This window comes from Ailuropoda melanoleuca, chromosome 1, assembly GCF_002007445.2.
Source record: "Ailuropoda melanoleuca isolate Jingjing chromosome 1, ASM200744v2, whole genome shotgun sequence".
Taxonomy (NCBI): Eukaryota; Metazoa; Chordata; class Mammalia; order Carnivora; family Ursidae; genus Ailuropoda; species Ailuropoda melanoleuca.
Window position 1 is genome coordinate 151,678,809 of NC_048218.1, and position 15,037 is coordinate 151,693,845.

General features: G+C 36.5%; 1 protein-coding gene across 12 annotated transcripts in view; it reads right to left on the reverse strand.

The window, feature by feature from the left end:
* Positions 1–15,037, reverse strand: part of VWDE (von Willebrand factor D and EGF domains) — a 105,070-nt gene that overhangs the window by 72,062 nt on the left and 17,971 nt on the right. For all 12 annotated transcript variants that reach the window (XR_004627872.1, XR_004627883.1, XM_034668453.1 and 9 more), the window contains one exon: positions 7,798–8,737. Coding sequence is in view for 10 of the 12 variants with exons in the window: in XM_034668453.1 (XP_034524344.1) it covers positions 7,798–7,858 (61 nt within the window). In the remaining 2 variants the exon portion in view is untranslated. The remainder of the gene's footprint in view (positions 1–7,797; positions 8,738–15,037) is intronic.

The window sequence follows — 15,037 nt, forward strand, 5'->3', positions numbered from 1 at the left end:
CCAGGAAAACCGTCTGGGCCTGGAGTTTTGTTATTTGAAAGGTTGTTTATCACTGACTCAATCTCTTCATACTTAATTGGCCTGTTTAAGAAATCTATTAAAGAACTACATAATATTTACATAGAAAAATTTAAAAATTTATTTTTATTTAGTATTNTTGAGTCTTTTCTTGTTGATATGATGTATCACATTGATTGATTTGCGAGTGTTGAACCATGCTTGCATCCCAGGTATGAATCCCACTTGGTCATGATGGATAATCCTTTTAATGTACTGTTGGATTCTATTAGCAAGGATCTTGTTGAGGATTTTGGCATCCATATTCATTAGAGAAATCGGTCTGTAATTCTCCTTTTTGAGGGGGTCTTTGCCTGGTTTGGGGATCAAGGTAATATTAGCCTCATAGAATGAGTTTGGTAGCTTTCCTTCTGTTTCTATTTTTTGAAATAGCTTTAGGAGAATAGGTATTATTTCTTCTTTGAATGTTTGGTAGAATTCCCCAGGAAAACCGTCTGGGCCTGGAGTTTTGTTATTTGAAAGGTTGTTTATCACTGACTCAATCTCTTCATACTTAATTGGCCTGTTTAAGAAATCTATTAAAGAACTACATAATATTTACATAGAAAAATTTAAAAATTTATTTTTATTTAGTATTTATTTTAGAGGAAAATTCTTAATTCACATCATTAAATAATAACCCATATTTTGTATTGTTCATTTTTTTTCCAAAAAATTGACTTGTCTTTTTAAAAATGTTAAAGTTCTCTGTAGAAAATTTTAAAATCTTATTAGCAATGAACAAGCTATACTCAAAAACCTCATTACAACCTTAACTCTAGAATGCAACACACAGTTAGCTAAGTGAAAATTATAAGGATAAGTTTGGGCTCCCATTTGGAAATCTGGGGACTTAGCTCCTCAAATACTAAAAGAAGAGCTCTACAATTAGAACTTGCTCACTAGTCAATTTTATGACATGAATGATGTGCTAAACTTTCTAGAAAACTACCAATATAACTTTTCCCTCATGACAAAAGTACATATAAAATATTAAAATTGACATTTCTATTTATTCTGTCTATCCCCATAGGATTCAAATAAGTGAGACAGTATATAATAGAATCTGTAATACCTCAATTTCAAATACTTTGGGAGAATGTGTCAAGTTATAAGTAATAGATACATAATGATACAATATGAAATGGTTTTCTAGTTTTGTTTGTAGATATAAAATAATCTGTACTAGATTGTTTTCTAGTTTAACACAATGGCCAAGATTCTTTAAGATTTATAACTGGTGGGGGCGCCTGGGTGGCACAGCGGTTAAGCGTCTGCCTTCGGCTCAGGGCGTGATCCCGGCGTTATGGGATCGAGCCCCACATCAGGCTCCTCTGCTATGAGCCTGCTTCTTCCTCTCCCACTCCCCTGCTTGTGTTCCCTCTCTCGCTGGCTGTCTCTATCTCTGTCAAATAAATAAAATCTTTGGAAAAAAAAAGATTTATAACTGGTGGACAAACAAATATGTTAGGAAAGTAGATAAATCACTGTATTTTTAGGAGATGAATATGCTTAATGCCTGGGACAGGTACTTCATAATATCTGAGTTTATTATTATAAAACCTTTGGTATATTGCCCTACAGGAATTTCAAATATTTGTCAATTTTTAAAATTTGTATAGCTTCCCTAAAGCTTCTGATATTCAAAAAAGACCATGAGTTCTGCAACAACACAAAAGGCTAAAAAAGCAAGGTCAGATAGAGAGTGACTAGTTTGCTAAATCTCTTTGCTCTCCATATATGAGGCAAAAACTGAAAGCTTCTTGTAAAGAATACAAATAGATTGAAAGTAAAAGTATGGAAAATATCATACAAACAGCAACCACAAAAAAACAGGATTGGCTAATGTCAATATCAGACAAAAAATCTTTAAAAATGTTAGTAGAGATAAGGAGGGGCATTTTGCATGAGGATTCGGTCCATGAGGAGATACCCAGTTATGAATACACACATACACACACACACACAGAGAAGGAAAAAAAATACCTACTTCAATGGTAATAGTTGGGGACTTCAATACTGCATTTTTAAAAAAAGATTTTATTTATTTATTTGAAAGAGAGTGAGCGGGGGTCGGGCGGGGGGGGGGAGAGCAGGGGGAGAGGGACAAGCAGACTCCACACTAAGCATGGAGCCTGACACAGGGCTTGACCTCACAACCTTGAGATCATGACCTGAGCAGAAATCAAGAGTTGGATGCTTAACCTACTAAGCCACCCAGGCACCCCACAATACTCCACTTTCAATATGAATAGAAAAATGGGCAGAAGGTCAACAAAGAAATAGAACTAGAACAATACTATAAAGCCTAACAGACATCTATAGAACACTCCTCCCAACATCAGCAAACAGAAGTTCTTCTCAAGTGCACATGGAACATTCTTCAGGATAAACAACACTAGACCACACAATAAACCTCAATAAATTTAAAGAAGACAGAAATCATGCAAAACGTGATCTTTTACCACAATGGAATGAAATTATAAATCAACAGCAGAAATAAATTTAAAGAGCTTACAAATATGTGGAAATTAACCTAGATAATTGATGGATCAAAAAAGAAATTAGGAAGGAAATGAGAAAATAAACCAAAAAGATTAAAACAAAGATACAATATAACAAAATTAATGAGATGCTGCCAAATTAGTACTTAGATGGAAATTTGTAGATATATATGCCTACATAAGACAAGAGTAAGAGCTCAATGTAATAAGCTAACCTTGCTCCTTAACACTGGAAAAAGAGCATACCACATCTTAAAGAAGCAGAAGGAAAAAAAATTTAAAGATTAGAGAGTAAATCAGTGAAATTGAAAATAGAAAAACAATGGAGAAAATCAATGAAACCAAAAGCTGGTTCTCTGAAAAAAAAATCAACAGAATTGGCATTATCTCTAACAAGACTGAGGGAAAAAAAAAGAGAGAAGACTCAATTGCCAGAATTCGAAATGAAATAGGAGACACCACTACAGATTTTATTAAGGAATATTATTACAGGGGTGCCTGGGTGGCGCAGTAGATTAAATGTTGGATTCTCGGTTTCAGCTCAGATCGTGATCTCAGGGTCGTGAGTTTGAGCCCTGCGTGGGGATTCATGCTCAGCATGGAATCTGCTTAAGACTCTCTCCCCTGCCCTCCAACCTGTGAACTCTCTCTATCTCTCTCTAAAATAAATAAATAAATATTTTTTTAAAAAAAGGAATATTACTGGGGTGCCTCCGTGGCTCAGTTGGTTAATCATCTGCCTTCAGCTCAGGTCTCAAGGTCCTGGGATCAAGCCCAGCTTGGGCTCCCTGCTCAGCGGGGAGTCTGCTTCTCCATCTCAATCTGCCTGCAGCTCCCCTTGCTGTGCTCTCTCTCTCTCTGTCAAATGAATAAATAAAAACTTAAAAAATAAATAAGTAAAAAATAAATAGGAATATTATTACAATAAATTAGATAAGTTAGATGAGACTGACAAATTCCTAAAAAGACACAAACAACAAAACTGACTCAAGTAGTAATAAGCAATCCAAATAGGTTTATATCATGTAAAAATATTGAGCTAAAAAAAAAAACAACCCATAACACACCCATAAAGAAAAGGCCAGATTCAGATGGCATCAATGCTCCATTTTACCAAACACTTAAAGAATAATACCAATTCTTCATATAAAAGGACAGAATACTTCCAGAATTCTATGAACCCAGTATTACTCTGATATCAAAACTAGAAAAAAGACACCACAAGAAAAGAAGACTACAGGCCAATAAATCTTTTGAATATGGATCTTTTGAATCTATGAATATGGATCCTCAGCAAAATATTAGCAATGTGAATCCAGAAATTAGACAAAGAATTATAAACCATGACCAAGTGGAATTTAAACCAATTGTAAGGTTGATTTAACTTCCAAAACTGAATCGACGTAATATACCATATTGATAAAATAAAAAAATAAAAACTCACAAGTGCTTTTCAGCAGACCCAGAAAAATCATTTGAAAAAAATCTAACACGCTTTTTTGATATATATACCGAACGAACTAGGAATAGAATGGAATTTACTCAACCTGATAAAGAGAATCTACAAAACAAACAACCCCAAAAAAACCTCCCAAAAACAAAAACCAAAACTCAAAAACTCTCCAGTTTTCATCATACTTGATGAAGAAAGACTGGGTGCTTTCTCATATGATTAGGAATGCCCACTCTCCCTGCTTTCATTCAACATGGTACTTCAGGGTCTAAGTAGGACAACTAGGCAAGATAAATAAATAAAAGGTATCCAGGTTGGAAAAGAAGAAGTAAAACTATCTCTAGCCACAGAGGACATGATCTTTTAGGTAAAAATTCCTAAAAAATCCAAACACACAAAAGCTACAATGAACAAGTTTAACAAGGTTTCAGGATACAAAATCAAGATACAAAATTTAATTATACTCTTATACATGTGCAATGAATAGACTGAAAATGAAATTTTAAAAATCGATTCCACTTATATAGCTTCAAAAGAACAAAATACTTAGGGATAAATTTAACAAAAGAAGCCCAAACTTATACTCTAAACATTGCACAATATTGTTGAAAGAAACTGGAGATCTATGTAAATGGAAATACATCCATGTTCATGTTCATGGATCAGAAGATTTAATGTTGTTCAGATTGCAATTCTCTCCAAATTAACACGAAGATTCATCAAATCCCTATCAGAATACCAAGTAACTCTTTTGTAGAAATAGGGAAACCAATTCAAAATTCATATGGAATTTCAAGGGACACAGAATAGCTAAACCAATCTTGAAAAAGAAAAACTAAATAGGAGGAATCATATTTTCCCATTTCATAATTCACTACAAAGCACTAGCAATCAAAACAGCATAGTGCTGGTATAAGGATAAACATAGACCAATGAATAAAATTGAGAGTCCAGAAATAAACCCACGTTTCTATTTATGGTTTTCAACTGAATTTCGACATATGGGTGCCAAGGTCATTTAATGGGGAAAGGACAATCTTTTCAACAGATGGTGCTGGGGAAATTGGATATTCACATGCAAAAGAATAAACCTGGACCCTTATGCTATACCATATATAAAAATTAACTCAAAATGTACCAAAGACCAAAATACAAGAGCAAAAACTATAAACCCTTAAAAAAATTGGGGTCAATCTTCATGACTTTAGATTTGGCAACAAATTCCAAGATATGACAACAAAGTACAAGCAATGAAAGAAAAGACAGATAAACTGGATTTCATTAAAATTAAAACTTCTTTGCTTCAAAAGACATTATCAAGAAAGTGAAAAGACAACTCATAGAATGGGAAAAAAACTGCAAATCACATATCTGGTAAGAGAATTGTATCTATAATACACACATAACTCATACAACTCAAAAACAAAAATAACTCATATAACTCGCCCCAATTAAAAAAAAACTGTTAAAGTATCTGAGTAATATTTCTTCAAAGAAGATATACTAATATCCAATAAACACATGAAAAAAGCTTGCCATCATCAGCCACCAGGAAAGTGCAAATCAAACCACAAAGAAATGTCACTTCATTCATAATAGCATGGCTAAAATAAAAATCTCAATGTTGACAAGAATGTGGATGAATTAGAACACTCACACACTTCTACGGGACTACAGAACAGCACAACCACTATGGGAAACAATCTGGCTGTTCCTCAAAAGGTTAAACAGAATTATTCCATGATTCAATAATTCCACTTCTAGTTATATATATGCCTAAGAGAAATGAAATCATGTGTCCACACAAAAACTTGTACCAGGATGTTCAAAGTAGTGTTATTTATAATGGCCCAAAAGTGGAAAAACCCCAAATGTTCATCAACTGATGAATATACATACAAAATGTGGTAAATACTTAGAATGGAAAACTATTCCACCATAAAAAGAGATGAAGGACTAAGTATGGTACAATATGAATGAACCTTGAAAACATAACGCTAGGTAAAAGAAGTTAGTCACAAAAGACAACCTGTTACATGATTCCATTTATATAAAATATACAGAATAGGCAAGTCTATAGAACAGAAAGTAGGTCAGAGATGGATGGCTTACAGTTGGAAAGATGAGAAGGTAATGGAGGGAATAGGGGATCGAAAGGCAGAGTACTGAATTTCTTTTCAAGGTGATAAAGATGTTCTAAAACTGACTATAGTGGCCACACCTATCTGTGAATATGCTAAAAACCAGACCACTGGACACTGCAATAACCACTGGACACTGTAAATGAGTGACTTGTATGGCATATGATCTACATTTCAATGCAGCTGTTTGAAAAAAAATCATTTTCTTCCTCTCTCCTATCTCTATTAAAGATTTAAAAAGTTACCAACTTTACCATGATATGAGCTTAGAACTTGGTAAGGGCTAATATTTGCCTTCATTAGAGAGATTATAAAGCTATAATATAGAGGCAAGAAGGGGTTCTGTGATCTATGGTCAATACGGAAGCAGATTCTCTTTATAAATACTGGTCATTTTTCTGGAAATATTTTATCTAACTGTAACACATGTATATTTAATGTTATTACATGTATGTTTGACAGTTCTTCAGGAAGACCTAGTAAATCTGTAAGCACAGCAAAGAAGATATAGACTAATGAATGATACCTTGTTAAGGCATCATTTCAGGAGGGACGCCTGGGTGGCTCAGTTGGTTAAGTGTCTGCCTTTGGCTCAGGTCATGATCCCAGGGTCCTGGGAGAGAGTTCTGCATTGGGCTCTTTGCTCAACAGGGAGCCTGCTTCTCCGTCTGCCTTCAGCTCTACCTGCTTATGCTCTCTCTCTCTCTGACAAACAAAATCTTCACAAAAAAAAAGGTATTTGAGAAAAGAATAAATTGGGTTTTAATATTATTTTAAAAGTCTTACATGAGATAGTGCTTGCTCCTCTCCCTCCCTTTTTTACAGAGCAAATATACGTTAGTAAAATAGACTGAGATTAACAAGAAAACAAAACCATACCCTAAACAATTATAAATGTTGCACAAAATTCTTTTTTCGAAGTTGTACACAGATCGGATTTATTTCTGAAAAATATAAGTAAATTTATAAGAATAAGTTACCTTTCACTTAATATTCCTATCTATATATACACAAAAAGCAACCTAAAAGAGCTAATTAATGTTTTGTTTTAACGTCACTGAATTCTAAACTGTTTTCGTTGTCAAGGATTAAAGAGGCGGGAGTGGCGCTATTTTTTTCGTGCAGTTCTCTTACAGCAGCAAGAGGGGTTCTAATAGATATACTACAAAATCATACACAAAACTTATTGATTTATTTTAGGGTTAAAGTGCTCATCCGTTACTTATTTCCAGCGGTGGGGTGGGAGTGGGGTAGAAATCGCGCAGTTTAGAACTGAACGCTTTTCGGATAATTCGGATTCACTTGCTGCTAGGATGCCTGGCATATCGTATAAGTTTCCTACAGTAAATTAAAGGGACCTTAAAGACCGGGATATCAGGAGGAAACAATCAGAGGAACAGTAACAGAACTGAGGGTCTTAGAGCGGGAGAAGAGAAGGCGACAACCTCCTGAGCGCAAAGAAAAAAAAATGGAGAGCTGAAAGGTTGCAAGTTGACCAAAGACTGGTAAGGAAGGGCGGTGAGACACAAATATCAGATTCGGCCATAAAAATGCGCAAGGACGTTCCGTTATACAGGAAGTCAGCCCCCTTCTCCCAAAGGCCGGAGTGTCGTCCCAGCACTCCCTGCCGCCTGTGCCCTACCTTGCCGACCTTGCCCCGGGGCCAGGAGCAGCAGCGCCAGCGCCCAGACTCCGCCGAGCATCGCTGCTCCCGCGCGTGAGGTCCAAGGTGTCGCAGAGCCTGGACTGTGGGTGCAGGCAGGATGGGGACACCTCGGCCCGCCTATCACAGGACTTTCTAAGTCCGTTCCTGCACAGTCTTCAGGGTCGCTGCGTGTCCTCGCTCTGGGACGCAGTGGTCCTTTCAGGAATAGCTGCGCAGGTCTTCCGCGCCGCCAAGTGTGGGGCGACGTCTCCCTCCGGAGCCCCGCCCACCAGGTGGAAAGCCACGCCCACTTTCCCTCCCTGAAGACCGCGTCCCGCGCTTCCGGGCTGTGGCTCCACTACCTCGGATCTCAATAGCAGTCACAGGTCCACAGGACAAGCTCACGGGGTATAGCATGGCACCTCGCGTCTCACAGTTTTAACAAATGCTTTAAGAAAACTTGATAATCCTAGAAATTTTTCAGATGGACCTCCAGTAAAAGCAGGCTTGCGAGGTTCTGTTGGAAGAGGCAGTGCCCTTGATTACACCTGTAGACGGATTCATTCTTAACCTCATAATTGGGGATGCTGGTTTGCCTCCAAAGGCACACATGCTTCTCAGAAGTTGCCCCTGTAACCTCAGGCCAAGGTGATGAAGGATGGGAGGAGGGAGTGGAGATTAATGCTGCAACAGTGGTAGCTCTCTTCCTCTGCCTCTGACAGTTTTGAGAAGTGGAAGAGACTTCCAAACACGTGGGGTTAGCCATCTTGTATTTGCTGGTGACCCCAGTGTTCCTTCAGTTGTCCAGTGGTGACCCAGTAACTCAGGATCCCTCAGCACATGGTCAAATGACTCCTAAAGTTGCCCCAGGGATGGTCTTCAATCTGAAGTTATCTTCCTATGTGTGGTTTCCTCTGCAGAAGAAGCAGGTGCCCACCTGAAAACAAACAAACAAACAAACAAATAAACAAAACCCACAACTGTTTTGCATCATTTTATGTCATTAAATGAAACCTCACTTTCCTAGTTTTTCTTTGGCAGTCTCAGTTCTTAAGTCCCTTTATCCTTCACCTGGAACTTTGCCCTCAGAGCTGGTACCTCTACAAGGTAGTCCCAAGGTCCCGGTGGGTTCTAGGAGTCAGGCTGCAGTGCCGCCTATAGATTTGGAGGACTGAGGCTTGGATGAGGCATGGTGATAAACCCAGGAGATGCCCAAATGCATAAAGAAGTTCTTCTAAAAATGGTTTGTAATTGGGTGCCTGGGTGGTTCAGTTGGTTAAGCGTCTGCCTTCAGCTCAGGTCATGAACACAGGGACCTGGGATCAAGTCCCACATCAGGCTCCCTGCTCAGTGGGGAGTTTGTTTCTTCCTTCCCCTCTGCCCTTCCCACCCACTCGTGCTCTCTCTCACTCATTCACTCTCTCTCAAATAAATAAATAAAATCCTTTAAAAAATAGATAATTTTTTATTTGAAAGAGAAAGTGCAATTAAAAATTTTTAAACCTGTTTCCAAAAGTGTTAAGTATTAACCCATTTTGGGAAAAAAATCTTTGCAGTACACAAAACTTGTGTGTAACCCCCTTTTACATGCAAAGAAGGCACCCAATTATATATAGAGAACAAGAGTGAAATATAACTTTTTGGTGGCGTTGGGCAGATGATTTTCATCTTCAGGCCTGATTATGGAAGAACACTTTAAGGTGAGCAGGATGAAAACCCAGATATTTTTTAGTGTACATCTTTTGTTTCAGCTTATAAAGTCCTAAAAGAACTGGGACAGAGGGGCACCTGGGTGGTTCAGTTGGTTAAGGGCCTGACTCTTGATTTTGGCTCAGATCAGCATCTCAGAGTTCTGGGATCCAGCCCTTTGTGGGGCTCCACACTCAGTGAGGAGTCTGCTTGAGATTCTCTTTCTCCGTTTCCCTCTTCCTCTGCCCCTCCCCGCTCCCACTCCCCCTGCTAGCTCTCTCTCTCTTTCAAATAAATAAATAAATTTTTAACAAAAAACTGGGGCAGAAAAATAAATATCAATTGTCTCAGTCTATTCCTGAAATCACAAGGAATAAAATAATAGTTATAAACAAGATTAAGTTGTAACAGGCTTTTTGTAAATTTTTTTTGTCCAACAATATCTGTAGAAATGCAATCAACTTTTATACTTTCTTGGAGGACAACATTACTTACCTAATTTTCAACAAACCCTGATTATACAATTTAAAATACAGTGGGTCCCATTTTTCCCTTCAGTTTTTGACTGATGAATACCCTTTTATGAGTTTACAATAGACTTGTAACAACCAATTTTCCTTGATATAATGAGTTAAGATGGAAAAAAAAAAACCCTAAATTGTTTTCCAAATCTCTATGAAAAATTTATTTAAATTGGTGTGGGTCTGCAAGAATACACCAAATAAAAATTAGTTACAGGATTGTGGGAAAAAACAAAGTAATAGAAATGATGTTTTAACATATATCTATTGAAGTTCATCAAAAATTGGTATAAGATTCAAACAATTTTCACTTTTCCCTTATTTTTGAAAAGGAGAAAAAAACAGTGGATGCATGGTACCCTTAGAGTAAATATCGATGGCACTGGGAAAATGCAGTAGGTATCACTGAAAGAGAAATAGTATAGAATGTCTGAGGGAAGACGAAATGAAGCCAAGAGTTAATAAGTTTTTTACAAACACATACACAATTTTATGTCCAAATGTGACATGCCTTCTAAATCAAACACTACCTCTTCTACACAAACTTTTATAATTTTCTGATTTTTTGACATTATATATATATATATATATATATATATATGTTTTTGTTTATTTCCAAAAAGAAAATAACTCAGTACTTGTCAGGTTCATTTGCAAAATGATGATGAACTTGTCTGGGTAAAACCCTCCCAAATTCAGAGGGCAGAAAGACAGCAATGAAGTGCACAAACCTTGGAGTCAGGACACCCAGGCTCTAATCCTCGATCTACTACCTATTTACTGGCTGTGTAATCTTGAACAGCACACTTAACCTCTCTTAACCTCATTTTTCTGCACAATGGGAATGATGACCAAAAAAACCTACTCCACAGAGTTTAAGAAACAAAAGTGTATATATGTGTGGGGGCGGATACTGAGAAGGAGTCTGAAGAGAGAGCACTTAGCTTCTGGTGCAGGGTAAATAAAGTGAATGCATGTAAGAGTTTACTGTTAATAAAGGTGCAATACCACATAATTATTCTTTTTCCTTTGTCTTGTTATTACATAAAGGTGCATAGTTTCTCAGTGTTACCCTATAACAGTGTACAGTATAATTTGGAGTAAACTTATTGAAAACACACATTTATATAACATATGAATTCCTTGGCCAGTGCATGTTTTACTAAATGAGAGAGTCTGGCTGTCTCCCAGATATATCTACTTTTTTTGGCAGTGGGGGGAGTTAATAGGAAATAGCATCAGGAGGAGTTAATGGCATTACCAAGTCAATACTCAAGCTTCAGAAATTAACGTCTTGGCTCTGGTTCCGAGTTTATACTCAGGAGGCTATTGCTCCCAGATAGAGAAACTAAATGGAATAGATATCTTGGTCCCAAGAATATCAAGTTGCTTTTTCTTAATGAGGAATGAACTAGAGATTTGATACATTAAAGAAAATTTATTGAGAACATCCATAACTGTGAATTTTATAATGTTTATTGTGGGCATGCCTCTAGGAAATAATGTGGAAAACCTGGGAGAGGGGAGCTTTGTGCCTTGGCATGAATGCTGGTTAGAAGAATGAATCTTTCCACACTCATGTTCTAAGCAGCATTACTCACAATAGCTAAAACATGGATGAAAATCAAGTGTCCGTTGATGGATGAATGGTAAGCATAATGTGGTATATGCATAGAATGGAATATTACTGTTTTAAAAAAGGAAAGAAATTCTGATACAATACAAACATGGATGAACCCTGAAGACATTATGCTAAGTGAAATAAGCCAGTTCAAAGGACAAATAATGTATGATTCCAGTAGGCGAAGTACTTACAATGGGGAAGTCCATAGAGACAGAAGGTAGAATGGTGGTTCCTGAGGACTGGGGATGGGAGCAATGGGGAATTATTATTTAATAATTACAGAGTTTCAGTTTGGAAAGATAAAAAACTTCTGGAGATGAATGGTGGAATGGCACAACATTGTGAATGTACTTATTGCTACTGAACTGCACACTTAAAATGGTTAAGATGATAACTTTCTGTTACATATATTTTGCCACAATAGGGAAAAGTAAATAAAATGAGTGAATCTTCCACCCATCATCCAGAAAGCAAACCCTTTATTTAAACAGATTTGAACATTATTGGCTTGAAGGAGATTTTTTGAAATGTTCAGTAGAGTAAAAATAGCTTAACGTATGATTGAGTTTACTTTGGGACATAAACTCATACACATTCACAGAGGTTGACAAATTGCTTACACCGCAACCAGCCATGCAAAACCCCATAAATTGCAACATAGGAACATAAGATTTACCAGCTAAGCAGTTTCCTATCTTGTTGGTCACAATACTTCACATAATACCGAGAAATTACTTTTCAGAGATTTGTTTCTGTCATTTTTATACAATAAAAGCAACTTTTATGAATGGTTATTTTAATAAAGAAATTAACTTGTTTCAACTTAATATTTTCCACAGTGTGATTTAAAAATGAGATTGGAATACTAACGTTCCTTTGAATGCAGTTGAAAAGGTGTATATTATCCCTTTCAACAGCCATCTATATACATAAGTAATACTGTTTGCATCCAAAGTATATATTATAAAATGCCTTTATAACTGAAATGTCTGGCTAGTAAGTATCATGATTATATTTGAATGTTATTTAGATTCTTCTAGAAGACTTAAATAAAACGTTGTAGCAGGTGGGAAAACTATGTAGCATTTCTATTTTTGTTTATATGATTTATGTTATCATCCCTTTCTAAATCATGAAGCATTTGAGCCTCATAATTATAACTTGTAATATATAATTAAATTCTGCAACTATAGAAAGAATGTTTGATAATACTGGAGCAGAAATTCCATTATTTAGGAAATGGATAGTTAGATTTATGAAAAAAATCCAATAAATGTCAGTAAATTTAGTTTTTGTCCAATTCTCCCACTCACCCTAATCCAATTTTGAAATAAGCCAGAATTTTATAAGATGCAAAGCGATTTTTTACAATAGCTTTATTGTAAACATAAATTAAAATTCACCTGCTTTTAGTGTATAATTCAATGAATGTAAGCATATCTACAGAACTGTGCAACATCACCATAGTCTGATTTTAGAACATTTCCATCACTCTAAAGATAAACCTCATGCCAACGTATAGTTGCACTCCATCCCAGCCTGAAGATTTAAGCAACAACTAATTTCCTTTCTGTTTCCATGTATTTGCCTTTCTGGACATTCTATAAAAATGGAATATATGTTGTTCTTTTATAACTGGCTTTTCCACTTTTTGAGATTATCCATGTTGTAGCTTTATCAGTACTTTATTACTTTTTATTGGCAAATAATATTCCATTGTCTGGATATGGTGCATTTTGTTTAGCCATAAGTTGACAGTGGGGTTGTTTCCACTTCTGGGTCATTGTAAATAATGCTGCCATGAACATCTGAGTGTTAAGTCTGTGTGTGTACATGTATGTTCATTATTTTAGGTAGAGATCTAGGAATGGAGTTGCTGGTCACGTGATAAATCTACGTTTCACTTTATTTTAATTTTTTCAAAGATTTTTATTTTATTTATTTATTTGAAAGAGAGAGTGCGCGCATGAGTAGGGGGGATGGGCAGAGGGAGAGGGAAAAGCAGACTTCCTGCTGAAGAGGGAAAGTGTTGCCGGGCTCCATCCTGGGACTCTGGGATCATGACCTGAGCTGAAGGCAGATGCTTAACTTGCCTGAGAGACCCTCCTATGCTAAATTTAAAAAAAAAATTTGGGGGGTCTTTTTGGGGCTTGTTTAGAGAGAGAAAGAGTGTGCAGGAGAAGGGGGAGAGACAGAGGGAGAGGGAGAGAGAGAATCTCAAGCAGAATCCATGCTCAGCACAGAGCCCCACATGGGGCTAGATCTCACAACCCTGAGATCATGACCTGAGCCAAAATCAAGAGTTACACACTTAACCGACTGGGCCACCCAGGCACCCCTCCTATGCAGAGTTTTGTAATTTAGCTAATACAACACCTCTAGCAGATTTCTCTGAGCTTGAAGGCAAGTTAACAGTCCCCCCTCCCTACCATATGCTCCTGTGACTACCCTGTTGCATTGATCCCTGAGTTTAAACGTGACATTAAGCCTACTACTTAAACTATCCAGAAAATGGAAATAATAGTGCTTATCATGTTGATGGCATAAATATCAAATAAAATTACAAATATATATACATATATATTTATCTATACATAATATGTAGCATAATGCATGTCTAATACTAAATAATTGACAGAGCTACTTTCTGTGTATATCTATATTATTTATAAGCACTGTTTATTGAAATATCCTATTCAGTATTTTGTGGTGGGGTAAATGTACCAATCAGGATATGCAATCTAAGTGGAGAGGGACATTGTCTTAGTCATCACTTACTGCTAGCAAATATATATAATGACTTAGTCCCAACTGAGCTAGAACCATTCTGCTCTATGGATGCTCCCCAGCTTTTCCTCTAGGTTTGGCAAACTCTTTCTGTAAGGGGACAGATATAAACATTTTCAGACAATAAGGTGTCTGTTGACACTACGTTCCTGTCACGGTCGAGTGAAAACTGTCATAGCGGTCGAGAGAAAACAGTCATAGATAATATGTAAATTGTTGGGTATGGCTGTGTTACAATAAAACTTTATCCCCCAAAACAGACTGCAATCAGATTTGACTTGTGGGCCATAGTTTGCAGATCTTTCACAGATAGTTAAGAGATTATTTGTATCATTATCTACATGCCTTGCACATAGTGAATTTCTTCCTTTCTTAATTTCTAAATATATGATCTTACTTTTTGTTGGCCTATTTTAAGCCTATCTTAGAATTTCTGTATTTTCTTACCTCTATAATAATAAAAACAGTTAAAAGAAAAGATATTCTAGTTATATTTGAATAGCATTTACCTATTTTAGAGCTGGAGAAGTCACCAAGGTCAATGGTTTTTAAGCTTATTTTAAGACAATTTGTCCAAAAAGGAAAGTATGCATCAAAGGCTCCGATTGAAGATGAA